The sequence below is a fragment of the Alligator mississippiensis genome, chromosome 7, assembly GCF_030867095.1.
Source record: "Alligator mississippiensis isolate rAllMis1 chromosome 7, rAllMis1, whole genome shotgun sequence".
NCBI classification, from domain to species: Eukaryota; Metazoa; Chordata; order Crocodylia; family Alligatoridae; genus Alligator; species Alligator mississippiensis.
In genome coordinates this window covers 85,255,810-85,276,314 of record NC_081830.1, presented here as the reverse complement: position 1 = coordinate 85,276,314, position 20,505 = coordinate 85,255,810, and the positions used below count along the sequence as shown (strand labels likewise).

The 20,505-nt window shown below is 44.5% G+C and overlaps 1 protein-coding gene across 4 annotated transcripts in view; it reads left to right on the top strand.

Annotated features, from left to right (window-relative positions):
- ARMC9 (armadillo repeat containing 9) overlaps window positions 1-20,505 on the top strand; it is a 96,494-nt gene that overhangs the window by 33,585 nt on the left and 42,404 nt on the right. For 3 of the 4 annotated variants that reach the window (XM_019495371.2, XM_019495370.2, XM_019495372.2), the window contains exons 10-13: window positions 7,301-7,336; window positions 16,568-16,602; window positions 17,385-17,496; window positions 18,301-18,393. In XM_019495371.2, coding sequence (XP_019350916.2) covers window positions 7,301-7,336; window positions 16,568-16,602; window positions 17,385-17,496; window positions 18,301-18,393 — 276 coding nt within the window. The remainder of the gene's footprint in view (window positions 1-7,300; window positions 7,337-16,567; window positions 16,603-17,384; window positions 17,497-18,300; window positions 18,394-20,505) is intronic. The other variant, XM_006264153.4, reaches the window with a different exon arrangement.

Genomic DNA, 20,505 nt, shown 5'->3' with positions numbered 1-20,505 from the left:
AATGGGCTTGCACAGCAGGGTGGGGGCTCCTGCAACAGAGGCAGTTTTGCTGCTTGTGCAGCATGGGGGTCCCAGGAGCTTGCATGATATGTGGCCCCCAACGGTGTGCATCCCGGGGCCCATGACCAGTAGTGTGTGTGGTCCATGCTTCTTTGAAACTGGACAGCCCTGTCCTAGAGGGTTGGCATTAAGGGTTGATCCATTAAGGCCCTGAGGAGTCTATCATAATCCTGCACCACTCTGAAGCAGGTGCTTAATCTGAAGCACACAAATAAGGCTCAACGATTTCAAGAGGACTGTACATATGCTTAGAGTTAGGCATATGCATAAGCCAGGGATTCCCAACCTGACCTTTTTAGACTCAGGGCCCCCCTTGAAAAGTCCCAGGTCTTCACTTTCACTCGTTTTCTTAACTGGAAAAATACTAGAGCAATTGTTCCATTGCAAAGAACTCGGGAAGATCAGCAGGTCAGAATGGTTTGGACCTTCTGGATTCCTATTTGAAATTTCTGGGATGTATCTCAAGCATCATGTAGGTGTTTGCACACCTAACAGTGCGAATATTGTGTGGCACCTTGAGGCACCCGTAAAGGATCCCACAACACCCTTCTTGAGACTCACTGGCTTAGACATGGTGCTCGATTGGTGCTGGTATAGCCAGCATCTCATAGGCTAACGTGCGAGTTCTGCAGCCAAGCAGATCTGGTTTTGGCCATCCACTTTAAAACTATTTTCTGAGTTTAATTGAAAAGTTGTAGGTGTATTTGTTTTTAAAGTTTCTATAGTCCCACATGGTCATTTGGCAGGGAAAAACCAAGGTGTGTATCTATAAATGATTCATTTAAATACAGTCATATTTTAATGTTTGCACAAGGAACCCTGTCCTGCACAGATTTAAGTATGAGTTGTCCCTAAATAAGACTAAGAAGCAGAGAAAATTCTTGTGGTAGTGGCGATGTCTTTTATTAGACCAACTAAATAATAGCAAAAAAAAAGATGTCTTTGTTTGCAAGCTTTCGGCTCCAAGCACCCTTCTTCAGGCAGAGGAAAGTCCAAAGATTATAAAAGTTCTCCCAAGTAGAAAAGAAACTCCATCTTGCACGGGGAGGTCAAGGATGGTGTGGTTCCCCTGGGCCTTGAAGTCCATTTGTGGAAAAAGTTGCTCTGGGAATATGCAGATTAGGCAGAGGCCAAGCTCCAGCAGTTTTCTTCCCTGATTACTCACTTAAGTACAATTCTTCATATGCTTAAACCTTTGTAGGACTGACCCTTAAATTTGACCTCACTAGGTCATATTGGAGATCAGTTTGTCCATGGTTTTGTTTGTGACTCAAAATCTCTTTTCAGATATTTGAAAAGTCCCTTAAAAATCTAAGAAATTCTTACAAGAAAAGCTGAGGAGTTTACCATGACCATCTAACCACGTTGAACCTTGTCTTCACTGGGATTTTAGCATGTGCTAACCAGTACATTGTAAAATAAAAATTGCCTTTTTTATTTGGTGATGACAAGGCCTAAGGTAGAGTCTGAGCCTTTTAGAATATATTGGTGGTCGTGTGCTAGCTAATGCATTCTAACAAATACTCTTTTGTCACACGGGAGACAAAGCTGGGAACTATTTTTATCTATCGTGGCAGCTTGGGGCATTTAGCAGGTATTGGCACTTTTTCCTAATCACATTCTAAAATATGTTAATGCTGAAATACAAAACCCTGAAAGCCAACAAAGATCCTAATATAAAGAATGTAAACTGGGGGCCGGGGCGGGGGAACGTTTGAGATCTATGGAACTGCTGCGTATCAGGCTAAGGATAAATTGCTTCCCTTATAAAGCTTTTATCAGCAAACTTGTAGGTGCACCTCAATCACTGTAGGATTGTTGTATGTCCAGATAGTCGCCTGCATACGGTTGGTCCTCTATTTAATTAAATTACAGTCCTTAATCTTTTTATCTGAAGAGTTTATTACATTTTTCATTGATGTTTGCTGTTCCACTGCCTTCTATTTGCATTTAGTAACGAAATCGTAATGCCGTTTGCACTGTACTCATCTCTCTGGCCAGTGACAGACTGCTTTTGGCAGGGTCTCTACAGTACAGTGAGAAAAGTGCGTACTCATTCTTATCAGATGTCAGCATCGGTGTAAAGTGGCTATGTAGTTTATGAACAGCTCGTAATTCAGTTAAGGCCTTGCTGACGTGGCATCTTGGTTTTATTTGTTTTGCCGGCTGCGTAGTGCCCTCTTTTCTTGTGTTTTTCCCCTAAAATCTGCCTCCGGCACACTTTAATTTCTAAGGAGTCAGTAAGGAGTCTTAAATCTGTAGCAAGTGCTCCCTTTTTTGTCATACGCTGTCCACGGTAGAGCTATCTTAGTAAGCACGGTAGCAGAGCTCTTACTTATTTTTAGTTATCCAGAATGCGCTCATCAAGCATGCTGCGGGCAGGTCATTTTACAAGCAAAATACACATATCCGCCTCAAAGAGACTCCGAGAGAAGATATTTTGATTTTTTTCCACTTCCGCGGAGGAGAAAGTGCTGATATTAGATTGCTCAGGTAATGCAGGAAGAAAACTGCCCTCCCTTCTTAACAAAGGGAAGTTCTGCTTTCCTGTTGCTGCAGGCCAGGGGGAAGATATTTTGCATTTGAGTAAAATTGATTATTTTGGGGAGGGAAGAGGTAAATTGGGCTCGTATGTCTTATGTTTGGAAAGAGCCTCCTTACCGACATCCTTAAAATTGCTTCCTTTATCCTCTTTCAGTTCCCTCCTTAAAACTCTTTTCTGTAATGATGCCTACAAAAACTACCACAGAGGTTAAGTCACTGGAACGTTTAGACAGCGCTGACCCATGTTGTCTCATTGTTCTTCTGTTTGTGTCCATCCATTTCCTGTTGTCTTGCAGCACCGCTGGGGCAAGTACCATCTTCTTGTTCTGTGTTTGTACAGCACCTAGCACAGAGGGGATCCTGGCCCTTGTCTAGGGCTCTTAAGCACTACAGCTGTGCTTCACTACGGGTGGATCTCAATCAGGGTGCCTTGAGATCCTTTCAGGGGTGCCATGGCATGCCATGCAATATGTTAGGTGTGCAAACATGATTTGCAAACCGGACCCAGAGATTTCAATAGGAATTCATAGTGTTAAAAGCATCCTGGCTTGTTGTGGGTTTTCTGAGATCTTTGCACCAGCAGAGTTGCTCTAGTACAGGGCTAGGCAACCCCTGGGACATGTGCCAGAGTGTGGCACAAAGGCATTTTGCTTGGCCCGCATGCCTCGGGGTGGACGGCAAGGGAACCGTGCAAGACCCAAACTTTTTTTGGTGGTGCAGCCCAGACCCCTTCCTTACCGTCTTCCTTGATGTGTGCATGCATCTGCTGCTGGCACCAAGCCAGGCCAGGGCTCCGTGGACCCCGGTGCAGCTGCTTGCAGCTTTCCTGCTGCCGGCTGCAAGCAGCCCAGGCTCCATGGCTGGCAGCAAGGGCCCACCTACAGTCCAGGCCGCCTGTGGCAGGCACCTGGGAGGCTGCAAGTGGCTGCACTGGAGCGTACAGAGCCACAGCCTGGCTTGTTGCTGGTGGCAGGTGCAGATGTGTCTCAAGGTGGATGGCAGGGAAGGGGCTGGGGCTGCACTTCCGCGACAAGGATCGGGTCCCTTGCAGCTCCCCCTCTGTCCTCCCCTGGCATGCCAACACTAACAAGCCGAAGTTGCAGGTGTTTTTGGCACCAAAAACATTGCTGATCCCTGCTCTAGTAGTTTGCTGCAGTCCATAAATGAGCGAAAAGTAAGAGCTGGCATTTTCCAAGGTGGACCTTGAATCTAACGAGAGGTACCTTGAGTCTGACAAGGTTGAGAACCACTACCCTGCAGTAATAACAAATAAGTAAAAACTATAGGTGTTGGCATTTTGCAGGAAGACACAGGGAACACCGTTTCCCAGTCATGGTGAAGAATTCCCTTCTCAAAGGATGGAACAGGAGCAAAAAAGCGAGATTCACAGAAGTTTAGGGCTGGAAAGGACCTTGTGAGGTCATCGGGTCTAGCCCCCCTGCTCTGGGCAGGAAAGACTGCTGGGGTCAAACAACCCCAGCAAGGTGTGCATCCAAAATAAGGTGCTTGGTGATTGCAGCAGCTACCTGGGGGTTGTTACTTATCTGCATAAAGTATTTTCTGTACATAACTGGACCCAAATCATTGATCCCTGGTTTATGTATATGGGTACCAGATTGTGGACACTTTTACTTTGGATCGTGGATGTTCTTTTTAGACTTAAAACCTATTTCAGTTAAAGCAAAACAGGGAGCTTTGAATCCGAAATGAGAGTCCTCAACCAAATCTGTATGGAAATAATTAAGGTGTGAATCACCACTGATTTAGTTACTTCATCTTCAGTTTGTATGTAGCTAAACCCTGGCTCACCTCTGGGAACTCGCCTCTGCTCAGCTGTGGAGCTGCCTGGAGCAGGGAATTGCTTTAAACCACCACTACTAATTTGCACAGTTTTCACTGTGTTCTTGAGAATCCCCAGGCAGTACAAGCCTGGAGGATTTCATACACATTAGGGCTGGAAGGGACCTCGCAGATCATTGAGTCCAGCCCCCCACCCCAGGGACAGTAAGTCAGCTAGGGTCAAAGGACCCCGGCAAGATAAGTATCCAGACGTTTCTTACAAGAGTCCAGGGTAGGTGCTTGCACCACCTCCGAAGGGAGTCTATTCCAAGCATTGGGGGTTCGGACAGTAAAGAAGTTTTTCCTTATGTCCAGCCTAAAATGGTTTTGGAGGAGTTTGTGACCATTTGACCTTGTCATCCCTTGGGCGCTCTGGTGAACAGACATTCCCCCAGATCCTGATGCACACCCTTTATGTATGTATAAGCTGCCACCAGGTCACCCCTGAGCCTGCGCTTCTCCAGGCTGAAGAGTCCCATGGCTCTCAGCCTCTCATCATAAGGTCTGTTGTCTTGTCCTCTGATCATGCACATGGCTCTCCTCTGCACTCTCTCAAGTTTCTCCACATCCTTCTTGAATTGTGGAGCCCACAATTGGATGCAATACTCCAGCTGCAGCCTCACCAAGGCTGAGTACAGCAGGAGGATGACATCCTGGGATTTGCTTGAGAAGCATCTGTGGATGCAAGCCAGAGTTTTGCTCGCTTTACCAGCTGCGACATCACATTGGTGGCTCATGTTCATCTTGTGGTCAGTCATGACCCCCAAGTCCCTTTCGGCCATGATGCTAGCAAGTGTAGCACTGCCAAGCCTGTAAGCGTGATGCAGGTTTTTTTCCCCGAGGTGGAGTACCTTGCATTTTTCCATACTGAATGTCATCAGGTTTTTATCCGCCCACTTTCTAAGCCTATCAAGGTCAACCTGGATCACCAGCCTATCCTCAGGTGTGGACACCTACCCCAAAATTTGGTGTCTTTAGTGAACTTGACCAGTCCACGTCTGACACCAATGTCCACATCGTTAATAAAGACGTTAAAGAGAATAGGTCCAAGGATGGAGCCTTGGGGGACACCACTGGTCATGGTGCACCACGATGATTCACTTTCATTGACCACCACTCTCTGGGCCCAGACTCGGAGCCACTTCCCCAGCCAGCAGACTGTGATGTAGCTGAAGCCGCAGTAGGCCAACTTTTCCATGAGGAGATCGTGGGACACCAGAGCAAACTTTTTTTTAAAGTCCAGATATATGACATCAATCTCTTCTCCCGTGTCCAGGTGATAGGTCACTTGGTCATAGAAGGAAATGAGATTGGTCAGGCAAGACCTACCCGCGACAAAGCTGTCCCTCAGGATGTTGCCATCAGCCAGCTTGTTAAGAATGGTCTCTTTGGTAATTTTTTCCAAAATATTTGCGGGCATTGAGGTCAGGCTGATAGGCCTGTAGTTCCCCGGATCTACTCTCCTCCCTTTCTTGAAGATGGGCACCACATTGGCCTTCTTCCAATCTTCAGGTACTTTACCTGAGCGCCATGCATGCTCGAATATCCTTGCCAGTGGCTGGGCTATGATGCCTACCAGCTCCTTAAGTACTCTGAGGTGCAGTCTGTCAGGACCAGCTGACTTGAAGATTTCCAGCCTCTCAAGGTGTTCCTTTACAAGGTCTATACCAATGTTGGGTATAAATTCACCCTCACCCTGGCCGTCTCACATCATGTTAGGCAGGGCGGTCCTTTTGGGCTGGTGAAAAACCAATGCAAAATACCCATTAAGCAGGTTGCCTTTTTCCTGGGTGTCAGGTGTCCCATCTGGTCTAGCAGGGGTCCAGTGTTACTCTTGCTTTTCTTCCGACTCCCCACATATCTGAAAAAGGACTTTTTATTGTCCTTGATATGTGCAGTGAGTTGGAGTTTGGTTGCAGCCTTGGTGTTCCTGGCTTGCTCCCTACAGGTATGGACTAGTGCAGAGTACTCCTCCTTTGTGGTGATTCCTGTCTTCCATCCTTTATCCTTTTCAGATGTAGGAGGTCAATAAGTTCCCTGCTGAGCCAAGGGGGTTGCTGTGCCCTTTGCTACCTTTCCTCCGAGATGGGATGGACATCCCTTGTGCTTTCAGGATCACTCCCTTAAGGAGCAACCACCCATCTTGTACTCCCCTCCCTGTCAAGGGGCCCTTGATACCTGGACAATTACTTGAATTGGCATTTTCTGGTTAACACTGGACCTACTGCCACCTCTGGCTTTATCTGTATTAGTATCTTTACAAGTACAGCTCCAATATACTAATGCAAGTGATAGAGATGTATTGGCATGACTGTATCTGTGAAAATTCCTGCCCTTAACTGATGTTATCATGGTGCAAAAGCTGTGGAAAAATCAGGTGTCTGTAACAAGCCTAGTATTGCTAATTAGCAACTCTAAGCTTAAACTAGTATTGCTAATTAGCCGCTACACATCTTTGAATGCCATTTGTGTTTGCACGTAACAAATCCATGGACACAATGCTTTAATTTGCGGTGAACCAAACTAAACTACATCCCAGAAGTTTAACTTTAATGCACCAGGAAGACTTTTAAAGCATCTGGAAAACCTGCTCATGCAAACAATCACACCACTGCAGTGCAAGAAAGATGTGTACAAATGTCCTCTAGGCCAACCTAGGTTTGAGTCTCCCAATCCTGCATGCTTACCTTCTGTGCAGTTTTGCAGGACAAGAAGGTGCTAGCACCTGTCTCTGCACTCGGTCTGTTACTGAACTAATTTTGATTTCATTTTGTTTTGAACAGTTTTTTTTTCCTCTGTGAGTGATTTGTTAACTTTTTTTTTTCAATCTTCTTTATTTTAATGTTTGCCCATAAAGGGATATTACTCTATGAGCCCTTGTGATGACGGATATGTAAGTGTCTATATCTTTATATCTTTCACATTGCCTGCTGCAGCTTGTGACATTCTGTATTTCTATACCTTTTGCTCTCTGTGTACCAGTTTCATTAGCTGAATTGGGGTTGGTACCATGTCACTGACTGTTAAACAGTAGAGTTATGATACAGTTGTATGGAAGGCTTTGGGATGCTTGCATGAAGGGCAGAACACCATTTCTAACGCAGTTAGGTCTGCCTAATACATTTAACACACAGCACACCAATGAAGGAGCAGCCTTTCCAATGATGGAGCAGCCTCTGTGCAGCCTTTCCAAGAAGTGCATCTTTTTTTACACAGATGTAGAAAATGGTGGTTTGATCTGTAAACCTCAGTACTTAACACTTATATAACACATTGCATTTTCACAGCGCTGAGCAAACACCAACTGACCCCAGCAGCCACCTTGTGAGTAAGCAGTAAAGATGAATGCACATTCTTTTCTCCCAGTGGATTCGCTCCTGGGGGTTTTTTAACGCCAAAATGTGACCTGGCACCCTCTCTCCATCGCAGACATTATCAAACTCTTTCATACCTCAAAAAATAGGTCATTTTCTTTTCAAATTTACCCATAAAAATAGTACACTGAGTGCTGGCTGCACCTTCTGCAACCCAGATGGAGGTTTGTATTCTGGCAACAATACAAATGCATCACAAGCATCTGAAATTGCCCATAGACAGTGCATTCTTTGCAGAGAAAGGAAATTAGTCTGCTAAACAACCCCACACGTAATCAAACCTTAAAGAGCTACTAACACCTCCTTTTAAACATGTCAGTCAGTGTTCTGTTTGGAAAATCATCCCCATTTGTGTCTTTTCTGCGCTAAACTGGCCCTTATTACGGCTGTTTGAATAAAATCGGACTTTTTCTCCTCTAAGTGATCACTTGTGACTTTTACTTATTCCTCCACTGAAATTACAGTGAAGGCTGTAGATTGTACCCCTTTTGGAAAACCTTTTATTTTAGGAAACGAAGCCACTGAATGCCCTGGATCAGATTTTTTCCTCGTGTATTTTGGAAACTCCTCTGTCTTGGTCCACAGAGTAGAATCCAGCCCGACCTGTATTAAAATATTATCTCAGTTAGGCAATCCATGTTGAGTGAGACCTTGAATGATCATTGAAAATGGTATTTGCTTGGTGTTTGACATTCCTGTCCTTTCTCAGGAGTCTGTTTTGAGGTGACAAGGGTTGATTTCAGCTGTGGAATTTAGCAGGGACAGAACGATCCTTAGAGCAACAAAAGTCTTGTTTTCCATGAAGATGTCCTGAGTTGAGTTTATATTATATGCAGAATTGTTTCAGAATACATGGATTGTCTCAAAGCTATTCAGAAAACATCCATGGACTCTCTTGTGGAGGACACTGTTGAGCATATATAGGAGTGGGATTTTTTCTCTCCCTTCCACAGTGTCAACACTCAATATTCTACTTCTTTATTCCTGTCCTCTATGTTATATACTGGTGGACAGCCCTTAAATTCATGTGCAATCGTGCTGTAATATCATGGGGAAATACCATACTATGGTACAATCAGTCCTAGACTTGTATTATTTATAATGGAATTATTTAGAAGAGCTATTTCATCTGAGAAAAGAGAATTTTTCATAAGATCAAATAGTGAATGTACCCATACAATCCTAGACAACGAAGGTTGGACGGGAACTCAGGAGGTCACACCTAGTCCAACCCCCTGCTCCAAGCAGGACCAGCCCCAACTGCATCGTCCCAGCCAGGGTTTGTCTACCCGGGCCTTAAAACCCTCCAAGGATGGAAGAGACTCCACCACCTCTCTAGGTAACTTATTCTGGTGCTTCACCACCCTCCTAATGGGTAGGATGGCAGCTAACAATTGTACTCAGATACTAAAACCACTTGCCAGGCTTTTGACTGGGGCAGTTTGGCTTAGCTCCAGTGACTTCACTGAGCTCTATTCATTTACAGAAGCTCAGAATCTGGCCCTTTATAGGTCGCAAGTCAGGTTTGTATTGGCACCGACACATTATGAATAAAAGACAAGTTCCAGACTCAAGGCCTTTATTATTTACATTTCTGGGATCTAATGACAGGGACCAATGAACCCAGACTTTGGTCTTGCTGGTTATATTTTTAAGAGAACTTTCGTTTTGACTCTAACTTCTGTTGCACTTACGTAAACCCCAAGCGCTTCCCATCATGTTTTACACCAGCTTTCACCATTGCAACTGGTTGAAGACATGGCAGGGTGGCACCGTAGAGACAAACTTGTTCAGAAAGGCAAGAGCTTCTGTAGACACCAGCCTTCTTCCTCAGACGCTGCGATGTCGGCCATCTTCTACAAAACTTTCGCAGCTGAATGAGTTAGTCTCTCAGGTGCACCCCCCTTTCCGGACTTCAGACTAACGTGGTCACAGCTACCTTTCACCACTGTAACCGAGATCAGAGTCCGGGTTTCCACTTTAGGTTGGACCAGATAACCAGCGTCTACATCAAAGGGGGTAGAAGAGTTAATGTGCTGAATGCAGGGTTTCGCTATTTGATAAAATCAACCTTAAGTTTGGCTCACAGATGAACTGCATCTGTTTTCTTTTACAAACATTGATTTCCCTCTGAACTTTTTGTTTTATTCAGCCCCATTCACATTCATGCCTTGCTTCTTTGAGGATCGAAAGGCAGCCATCTGTAGCTATTTTCCATTGCGACAGAATTACTTAATACAGCAACTGGATTGGCTTTGGCAAGAACTAACACGGCAGCATTTGTCGTAGGCCTGTCACCCTGCCAAGCTGATCTGTGCATGGTTACCACTTATTTAAGGTACTTAGTCTCTGCTATTGCTTTTTCTTATGGAGAACTGAAAAATGGTTTGGCCCTAAAATATTGTTTCTGTGGACAGCTTGTTCCAAATGAACCCCCCAGGTATTGCACACAAATATTCGTATGCTGAATGTTTCTCAGAGTCCGTCATTTGACTGGTAGCCTGTAAACTACAGTTATGCAAAGAGCTAAAATAGATCAGGTCTTGTTCCAGACAAGGTAAGACCAGGGGCATGTGCCCATCTTAAAATGGCTCCTGAGCCATCCTTTTAATTTCAGCTTGCGGTAGAGCAAGAGGAGCCATGTGTGTTGGGTAAGCTCAGAAGGCAGAAGGAGGCCTTTATCTGGGACCTTAATGCACAGATCCTGGAGTCAGGACATCTGAATTCTCACGGCAGCTCTCATAGTCTGACCCTCTTCCTTCTCCGCCTCACTTGTGCAAGTAAAGTGAGAGAGTAATATTTACCTGTCAACCTTACAGGTGTTTTATTGGCTTAATTTACTGTAAGGTGCTCTGAGGTCTTTGAATGAGATCTTTGAATGAAAGAGCAAAAATATTTTTATAAATACTTGGCCTGACTTTTTTTTTCCTGCAGTTATTTATGATAGCTGCTTGGAAATAAACCCGGGTCTCCTGCATCTAATTTCCCCTTTTGCTGGATCTGCCATGAATTCAAAATCCTATGCTCAGGATGACATAGTCTGTCCTGTTGCCATAGAAATGGCTAAGATGTCAACAGGTCGACAGTATGACTTCACTGGAAGAAACAGGGAGGAGGAATAAATGGGCTAGTGAAGGATCAGCAATTTTAGAGGTAAAATGGGCTGTCTCACCTCAGGTAACCCCGTGGACTTCCTTAAGCAAAGCAGTCTGCGCTGCCATCAGCAGAGACAGCAAATTAGACCTTTTCCAAGCATATGCTCAATTCCCTTGCCCTTTTTGGTAAGTTTTTAAGAAAGGGGCTTTGCATTTTCAAATGTATTCCCAGTGTGAAAGTTTGCATTTAAAGACAGCAGGGATTGCTTTTTAGGAACTTAAAAATAACATTTTATTCAGTAGGGAAGGCCAGATTTTCCCCTGCTTTTGCCCCTGTGGAAAAGAGACTGTCCTGATCCAGGAACCAAGAGGCTTTTGCTGCTGAGAAGGGAGGGGGGTGACTGCCTTACCCTCAGCATCACTATCACACCTGATTTATCTGAGGGTCTTTGAGCCCTCAATTTGTGTCATTCCTCTCTCAAAACCTGTACTTTGGGGGCACCTCCACGGCCTCAGTCAATCAGCATGTTGAATACATCTACAACTACCCGAAAACGAAATGTTCTCAGGACAGCTACATCCACGTGGGGTGAGAGAGGAAATAGCCTTGTGCCAATGGCCCACAGTTGTCCCAGTACATGTGTTAATCCAGAGTATGCACGTGCCTCGTTAGGGGGACCGAGAGGCTTCTTTGTGGATCCAAGTGGAGCTCAGGCCCGCGTTCTGTTTTTATTGAAGCTAGCATGCACAGCCAGGGCAGGATTGCTGTAAAAGCAGGTTTTATAGTTTATGTAAAGATATTTAACTAGGCAAATATCCCGAGATTGGAGCTTCTAAGACAGGTCCCAAAGGGCGAATGGAAATAAACAAGACAACAAAAAGGCCCAGTGAAATGTGAAGGAAGTTCTGACATAGCGAGGCCTACCATATATTTGCTTTGGCAGGCATCTGTGCTGCAGCTCTGTGCTGTGCATGTGCCCTTCCCAGGTTATTGTGGGACAAGGTAGCTCCCAGTTGAGGGAAGAGTTATTCTGGTTTGGGAACAAAGCACCAAGTTAAAATTGAAGCATTAGTGGTAGATTGGTCGATTTACTCCACATTCCATTCTTGGATTATAAAAACCCTGTTGAAAGCTGTAAGGTTCTCAGTGAAGAGTGTCTCTATGGGTAGAAGTGGCCACAGTATTAGGAAAAATAATGGTGGCATTATACTCGCATAGTCTGTTCCAAGAGTGAATGAACTGAAAAGTTCTTCATGCCTAATCAGCTGGGTTAAGGACAGAAATTACACATAAACTGGTATAAGTGATCAGAAACCAGTTCATATCTGTAACACAACAGAAATTCAATGCACATAAACCGCCTTCAAAATGTCCCAAACCAGTTTAAGGTAAACCTGGATGGATGTAGTATGAGACTTAACTGATTTAGGTTAAATCAGTTTATTGAACTTCTGTCCCAGATCCCCTCCAGATTCAAGTTAACTCACAGTCCCCCAGCATCCCAGGATGCTTTGTGTCTCCCCTCCAACCCCCGCCCATAAAGGGTGGGCAGGCTAGCCTTGGTCCAAGCTGTCTGCTTCAGCCAAGCAGGGAGGTGTGCTCTAGCACCCCCCAGCTTCTGGCCTGGGCCACTGCAGGCATGTGGCTGCATTTCCAAAATCAAAAGTGAACCTCTGTTCACTTTCTTATCAGTTCAATCTACACAGCTTAGACTAACCCGCAGAAATTGGATTGATTCAGCCTTGGGTTTTGTGACTGTCTGTACTTGGTAGGGTCTAAGAACGCAGTTGTTGTACAACTGTCCCTTCTGCACGGCCTTGCATTTCTGAATACACCTCAGGCGATTGTCTGAAGATGAAATAAAAGCATCGTGGGCACTGAACTTGTAAACTTGTAGACCGTAACTGTCCTTGTAACTGCCTTTTTAAAAGACCTTGGCAGAAATTTAATAATTCAGTAGCAGTATTTTACTACCATTCTTGAGCACATAAAATTATTTAAAAATTGAGATCCAAAAAAGTAAGAAGGTCTTCGTAGCAAAATTACTGGTATTATTTTTTACGTTGGTTTCTCTTAATTTAATTTCTTTAGCAGAGTCATTCTCTGGCATAGCCAGACACTAAATAATCTGTCTGACTTCTGTTTGGGCGTTGGTTAACAGACCAGAGCATTCAGCTTTCCAATTTCAGGGTAAAATATTAAAAAATTGTTAGTGCTTGTACAGTGGTTTCCATCAGTCCATCTCAGAGCATTATACAAAGAGGTCAGTATCATTATTGTTTTTTTTAAAGGTGGGGAAACTGAGGCACTGGGAAATTAAATGAATTGTCTACAGTCACCCATCAGGTTGCTGATGGAGCCAGGACTGTACTGTAAATAAAATGCATTTATCCTTGGGAGCAGGAAAAACCTGCTGCAGTACTTTAAATGGTGTTAAAGCTCAACTCCTGTCCCTAAGAGACAGATCCTGCCAGGCTTCCTAATGCCAAGTAGTGTCTCACGCCAAAAGTAATTTCATTGACTTCAAGGATCTGGCCTAAAAAAAAATGGTATGCTTCATCCATACCCACACGACACAGGCAAAAGGCTAAGCCTGAGAAAAGTCAGTTCACCTCCCAGAGGACCCTACCGCTCAATATAGTCAAGGCCTGGCAGAGGCCAGAGTCTCACGGTTGGCAAGAGAGTCCTGCCCACAATAATCGAACGAAGGAACTGTCCTCAGCCTGCTCCCTGGTTCTTTGGGAGCTAGGCACTCGCTCAAAGTTAGCCAGTTAGCCAGTCCTGTGCAAGTGCTTTGCTGTCCTACCCATCTGCCCCAAGAAAAAATGCTGAGTTTTTAGGTCTTTCAGTAAACTTTCTCTCACCATGTCAGACTGACTGTAAGAATTTCCATAGCCTGTGTGTTCTTCCAACCAGAGTTCCTATTGCTCGAAACTGGGGGAAGAAGACAAGCCCAGCCCAAAATCCCCATGAAACAAGGCTGAGGAAGCCTTGAATGGAAACATGCATCTTCCTCTAGCATGCATGTCCGTTGGTTTGAGTTTGGCAGTACATGTGATCTTTACTACACATCCCAAAAGCACCAGAAAGGAGGAGTTCCCTGAAAGACTCATCTTAAGACGCGGAGATGTTTTACATACGTCTGCTTTCTCTTGTAATGATCTGCAGCATTTCCCTTACCGCCAGTCATTTGTCTCATTCTCCGATTCACCCACTTCGCATTTTCTCTTTCTTAAACATGCTGCTAATAGGGCTGTGCGAAGCTTCAGGCGGTGATTTGATTCGGAGGAGATTTGGGCTGCTTCGGTGGCCGAATCTCCAAATCCGAATCGAATCAGGGGACCAATAAAAGGTCCGAATTGATTTGAAGCTCTCTGAAGCTTTGGAAAAGATTCGGAGAGCTTCGATGATTCAGGCAGTCCCCGGTGGCTGCAGCAGGGGGCTGGAGCCAGATTCGGAGCTGGTAGGTAGGGGTAGGGGAGGGGGCTGTGCGGGGGGCCCCTGCCAGGCCTCATCCCCTGCCTGCTCCCCCAGGCCCCCCGGCCCCTCCATGCTCCCCCAGCCCGCCCATGGGTGCCCTGCCCGCCCCAGCTCTGGCCCTTTAAGAAAAGAAAAAAAATCAGTAAAACCCTGGGACTCCCCGGCTCCTGCAGCAGCCTTGAGGGGCTCGTGCAGAGCCCCCCACGCACCACGGGGCAGCGGGGATTGCCTCCCGCGGGGCAGGAACTGATGAGTGTGGGGTTTTTCTCAGGTTTTTTTTCCTTAAAGAGCCAGAGCTGGGGTGGGTGGGGCAGCCATGGAGGGGATGGGACAGCGGGTGGGATCGGGGGCCTTGTGGGGATTGCCCCCCCTGCCTGGCAGCACCCAGTGAGTGGGAGCTTTTTTTTTTCCAAGTGCGGGGAGCTGGGGCAGGTGGGGAAGCCAGTGCTGGGCTGGGAGAGCAGGCTGGGGATGGGTCTGGGCGAGTCAGAGATTTGGCACCAGCCGAATGTCTGAATTACATTCACCCGAATCGATTCGGGACAGTGATTTGAATCAGTCTCCCAAATCGGCCAAATCCCAATCCGAAGCGAATACTAGCTGCTTCACACAGGCCTAGCTGCCAAGTCACCACTGTCTTGATATAGCGTTGGAGCTGACTGAGGTGGTGGAAATAATTTGTGACTTCATTTCAGGCTCAGGTAGGAGATGATGGCTTTTGAGTAAGGGAAGGCTTTCTTAAAACAAAACACCTTTGGTAGCTATCCACATGTCAAGGAAAGTGAGTAATAAGTTTAAGGTAAACGATACATTCAAAAAACTTTTCCACTGCGAAAAGCAAGTGCTGTAACATGGGAGAACTGCTGTCAAGATAGGTTAATCTGAAGGCCTAAGAACCTTTAATTTCCTATTGTGTGCAAGTCATTCATTGACTTAAACATAATATGGAATACCTTCTAATGCAACTCACTATAGGCTTATCCCGTTTCGGAGAGAAATGTTCCTTGTATTAGTAAGGATACTTCTGACCATTGTGAAATAGAAGCGTTCAATGCTATGTCAGATGGAGAAATTCAATATTCTCTATGGTATTTCATGCCCTTTGTCTTCTAAATCTCTCAGTTTTAAATTAGACAATAGACATTGATTTTATAGCCTCTCTTGAAAGAGCCTAAGGTACAAGAGAAGACCAATTTTAAAGGTGTAAATGGTAATGAGAGATTTTTCGAAAGTGAGTAGATGCAATCATCACAGAAAGAAGACACTGAATATTCTGTGAATATTGCACCCGGTTGACATCAGCAGAATGCCTGACACAAAAACCTTTTGTGCCAAAAGTGTTTGCTCCTGGGCCCACCCACAACTAACATGAGCAAAGAACATTTATAAAAATAGGTACGTCGTATACTGCTGGTTTATGCAGAAACGGCTATATCTGATCACTGATAAAACACTGCAAACAAGGAAATAAACTGATCTGAATATAGCTTATCTGAGGCAGGACCTGCAAAACAATCTGTTACAGGGTGCTATTCATGGCAGCCCAGTTTGTGTATTTTGTTTGGCTCAGGCATTGTCTTCCTCAGTTCTTTACGGCACCAAGCATACTAATACTTCTCATTTCATGAGCAGCAAAATAGGAGTGGTAGGCAAATTGGAAACTGTGTGTGTGTCCATGTATGTCTGTGTGCATTTGACCTTATAGGGGTTTTTAATGCATTAAAGATGTTTATGTCAATAATAAACACCCTAATAGCCTTTCACCTTCCTAAGGGGGCTTGGTGCTTAATGAAATAATAATCATCACTGCTTACAATAGCCTGCTGATTCCGGATCTCTTTCTTTGCTCCCTGTCATCACTGTTCTTTTAGAAATGGTTGGGTTTGGAGTAATTTCCAGATTATATCTGCAAAGAGAAGCATTGGTCTCAACCATACTGAAAACGGCCTTTTTGCATGGAAACGATGTTCTGAGCCATCTTTCAGTGAAGTAAAACCGGTCCCATCCCCTCCAGCCAGCTTTGGGCATGCTTCTAAATGGCATCAGGATGTTAGTAGTGAAAGACTTCAAACCTCCTTTCCCTGGTGAAAAGGGATACTGTTAACTTGACTAATAAGCACTGCCTCTGTCACATTCGGATTAATACCTAACATTTCCTTCTTATTTTTATCCAGGCATCAACAATGTTGCGAGCATCTCTTGCCCCTGTGTAAGTGTTTCTTACTAATATCAACTTGGTTCTGTGTGTGTGTGTGTGTGTGTGTGTGTGTACACACATATATATATATACAGAGAGAGACTGGGTGCATCTACATGTTCATTAATGTGCATTAGCTGATTGAATTTAGTATCTCCATTATGAAGTACTACAAAAATGCTCAGGAGAATTAGTCTACTGCGCATTTAGTGTCTCATGTAGACGCACCCATTGAGTAGTTTGTTCTGGATGGACACACTCACTTTGTGGTAGATGTAGAACATAGGGCAGAGAGGTAGATAACCGGGGAATCTGATATGAATAGAAATGACATTCGTGGAACCTTAAATTTCACTCTTCAGAGTAAAAATAAATTCATGAAAGCAGCTTTACAAAAATGGAGCGTTCCCTGGCGGAGCAGAGACACACAGCACTGGCATTGTGCTAGTATGTGTGAGCGGAAAGTGGAACGGAGTAACCTTGACTGTTATGATAACCAGTTTACTACTGTCCAACATGAGCAAAAGGTTATCAATAAACAAACAGAAATGGTGCAAAGCTTATTCCAGTTTCATAAATTTTCTCTGACTTCCAGTATTTTAAATAAATATTGGTAATAGATATAAGAAACACATTTAAAAACATGGGGTTTAATGTCATTTTAAAGGAAAGACATGTAGAAATTGCTTTTGTGAATCCAAGGTTGTTTTGCTGAGTTGCCTAACTTCAGCTGTGCCTGAAGAAATCATTTGACATCGTTTTAGTGAAAGTGCCTTTTTTCATGTGCTGCATAGGAAAATGCAGGAAGTGCCATTGTTGCCCTCGTTGGATTATGAGAGGTTGAAGAACGATTTGGTCTTTGGGAGTGATCGCCTCAAAGCCTTCTTACTGCAGGCCCTGCGCTGGGTAAGTGTGAAGGCTTCTCTGTGGATGAGCAAACATACCTCCTTTCTTCAGGGCCAGAACCACAGTCTGGTATGTAGGCAAGATGGATTGCTCTCCTTCCTGATGAGGGTGAAGGGGATGCAGCTCCTTGCTTGCATTTCAATCTGTTACCTGCTGGGTCCTTCAGGGACTGAGGAGATTGCAGGTTGTAACTTGTGAATGACATCTATAACCCTTCTGTCTGGTGAAAGCCAACTGGGAGGGGTATCTGGATTGCCATTGGAAATGGCGACTCTGGGATAAGGCATCATTTTTTTCAAGTAATCAATCGTACCTTCATTTTAGAACCTTTCTCTGGGGACGGACAGTCTCTCCAATTACTGACTGTCTGGAGGCTTTCGTTCTTTGGGACTGTTGTAAAAGTATCATAGATTCATAGATTCATAGATGTTAGGGTCGGAAGGGACCTCAATAGACCATCGAGTCCGACCCCCTGCATAGTCAGGAAAAGGTTAGGTGATAGGTTGGGTGAAGTCTTGTTGCAACTGGTGAGTGTATAGAACTGCACTTACGGTGGTTAATTGAAAGGAACAGCAAAGGGACATTAAGCCAAAGCACAAATGCGCAGCACTGTCAGAGGCAAAGGAAAGTCCAAACTGGGTCCACAGCTCTGACATTAGACTGCGAAGACTGAATTCATCCTCTGAAAGAGGAGAATTTGCTGTTCACAAAGTTATTCCGAGGCCTTTACAACCTTGTAAGAAAAGTGATTCACATTAGTGCTACTTTATGCCAGTTCTTGATTTCTCCTTCCCTCTCTTTTAGCGTTTGACAACATCTCATCCTGGAGAGCAAAGAGACACAGTCCTGCAGGCTTATATAGGCAATGACCTCCTGGATTGTCACAGCAATAGTCAGGTCAGTAAGTATAGATATTACCCAAGTTTGTGTCCAATTTTTTTTTCAAAAATCTTGTTGGTCTAATAAAAGAGATCATCTCTACTACAAGTCCTGATTGTTAATTTATAATGCACTGATCAGCAAACACTCTGTATTACAATATGCAAATAATTTAACAGGAGGAGTTGAAACCTACAGCATTGTGTTGTCTACCTATAGATCTTAATTTAGGTTTTCTTTGCATATATATATATATATGTCTGTGTAGTACTTGGAGAGACATGGAAATCCATTAATGCAGTAAGGACCTGTACCTCTAATGCTTGAAGTCAGTGGGGTTAAGCCATTGGCTTCAGTAGAAGCCAGATCAGACCCTAACACAGTCAGTCGATTCTCACTTACACAAAGTATTACAGAAAAATGGCTCAGCCTGTAAATCTTTTTTGTGTGATTATGGATTGTGCGAGGATCCCATGACCCAGCATAAGAATGAAGCTAACACTTTGGTCTTAAAATACCCACACAGCATAACTTATTATGCATTTGCAATCACAAGTTTTGAAAGATTTTTGAACGACTTCGGCACCTAAATTTCATGAATAATAAATAGAAGCCGGGCATCTAACTGTCAGGGCTCTTTGGAAATAGCAGCCCCAGTGGCAGAACACCAGGAACTCTTTGGCATATTAGACTTCCCATGGTTGGGTGTGAGGCTGTGGCCTCTGGATGGTACAGTTAAAAATGCCAGCTTGATGAACCAGAGCATTAATGCAGTAAGGACCTGCACCTCTCATGCTTGAAGTCAACGGGCATTTATACATGTGCTCCAGGAGCAAGCTGGGGAGGCAGCACTTTAATTAGAGCGGCTCTCATAGTGGCTTCATTCTTATTCTGGACATTTCCTGCATTCTCAGCTCAGGTACACCAATACACGTGATGCTCCAGTTTCTTGGATTAGAGCGGCTCCAAGAGCTGCTGTTATTAAAGTGTCTGGGGTGTCACATGTATCAGCGTCCCTGCGCTGACTAATGGCAGTGGGGGCACTTTAAAGCTCGTTGAACAAGTTAAAGTGCCCCTGCCAACATTTTTCAGCTTAGGGACGCTGATACACGTGACGCTGGAATCTACTGGAGCACAGTAATTACCCCGCTCCAGCAGATGCAATTAATCGAGTCTGCTCCAATGCACTGTAATTACAGCATGCCGGAGCAGCCTCCCTGTACGTGCCCAATGGGGTTTAACCATTGACTTCAGTAGAACCCAGATTAGATCCTAACACTGATGATCGATTCTCAAGTACACAAAGTTTTACGGAAAAATAGCTCAGTCTGTAAATATTTGTTGAGTGATTATCAATTGTGTGAGGATCCCATGACCCAGAATAAGAATGAAACTAGCACTTTGGTCTTAAAATACCCACACAGTATAACTTCTTACGCACTTGCAATCACATCTTTAAAAATACACTTCAGTAAGTTCAGGATAGACTGTAGCCTTTTCTTTGTCCCAATGTGCTAACCTGCATATTACTTTTAAGGGGGCTTCAGCAGTTGATAATCCTTTGATGTCATTAACAAAAGTGACTTTGTTTTTCTTCACTAACAAGTTAACTTTTTGCACAATAGTAATTTTGTCCTCTGACCCCACTGTCATGGATCCAGTTTTTAAGGTGTGAATCCTATTGTCCTCATAAAAGGTGTGTTTTGTTCCCCTACCATTACAAAGAGGTTAATAAAAGTATCAAGTTTTGTTTCTGATGCCTAAAGCTTTCTCTAATAGGAACGCGATGTGTAGGAAATACCAGAGCTGAGACTAAAATCAACAGTGATTCTCATCTTTGCTTTGGAAAGGACCAAGCAGTATTGTTCTTTGGTTCCCATGCATATAAACTTTCTAATTCAGGGGTGGGCAATTATTTGGGCTGGTAGTCCACTAACGCAGTTTTGGTGAGCTGGGTCAGCCCCCCACATCTCCCACACTGGACTGGGTCAGCACCTCTGCCCCCACTCCTCCAACAGCTTGCCAAAACTCCCTAAGTGACTCTGGCCACACTCAGCCGGGCAGATGGGATGGGGCTGTGGGCAGGCTGGTAGTGGCATCTGGGAGCAGTTTGGGTGGGCAAGGCCAGGG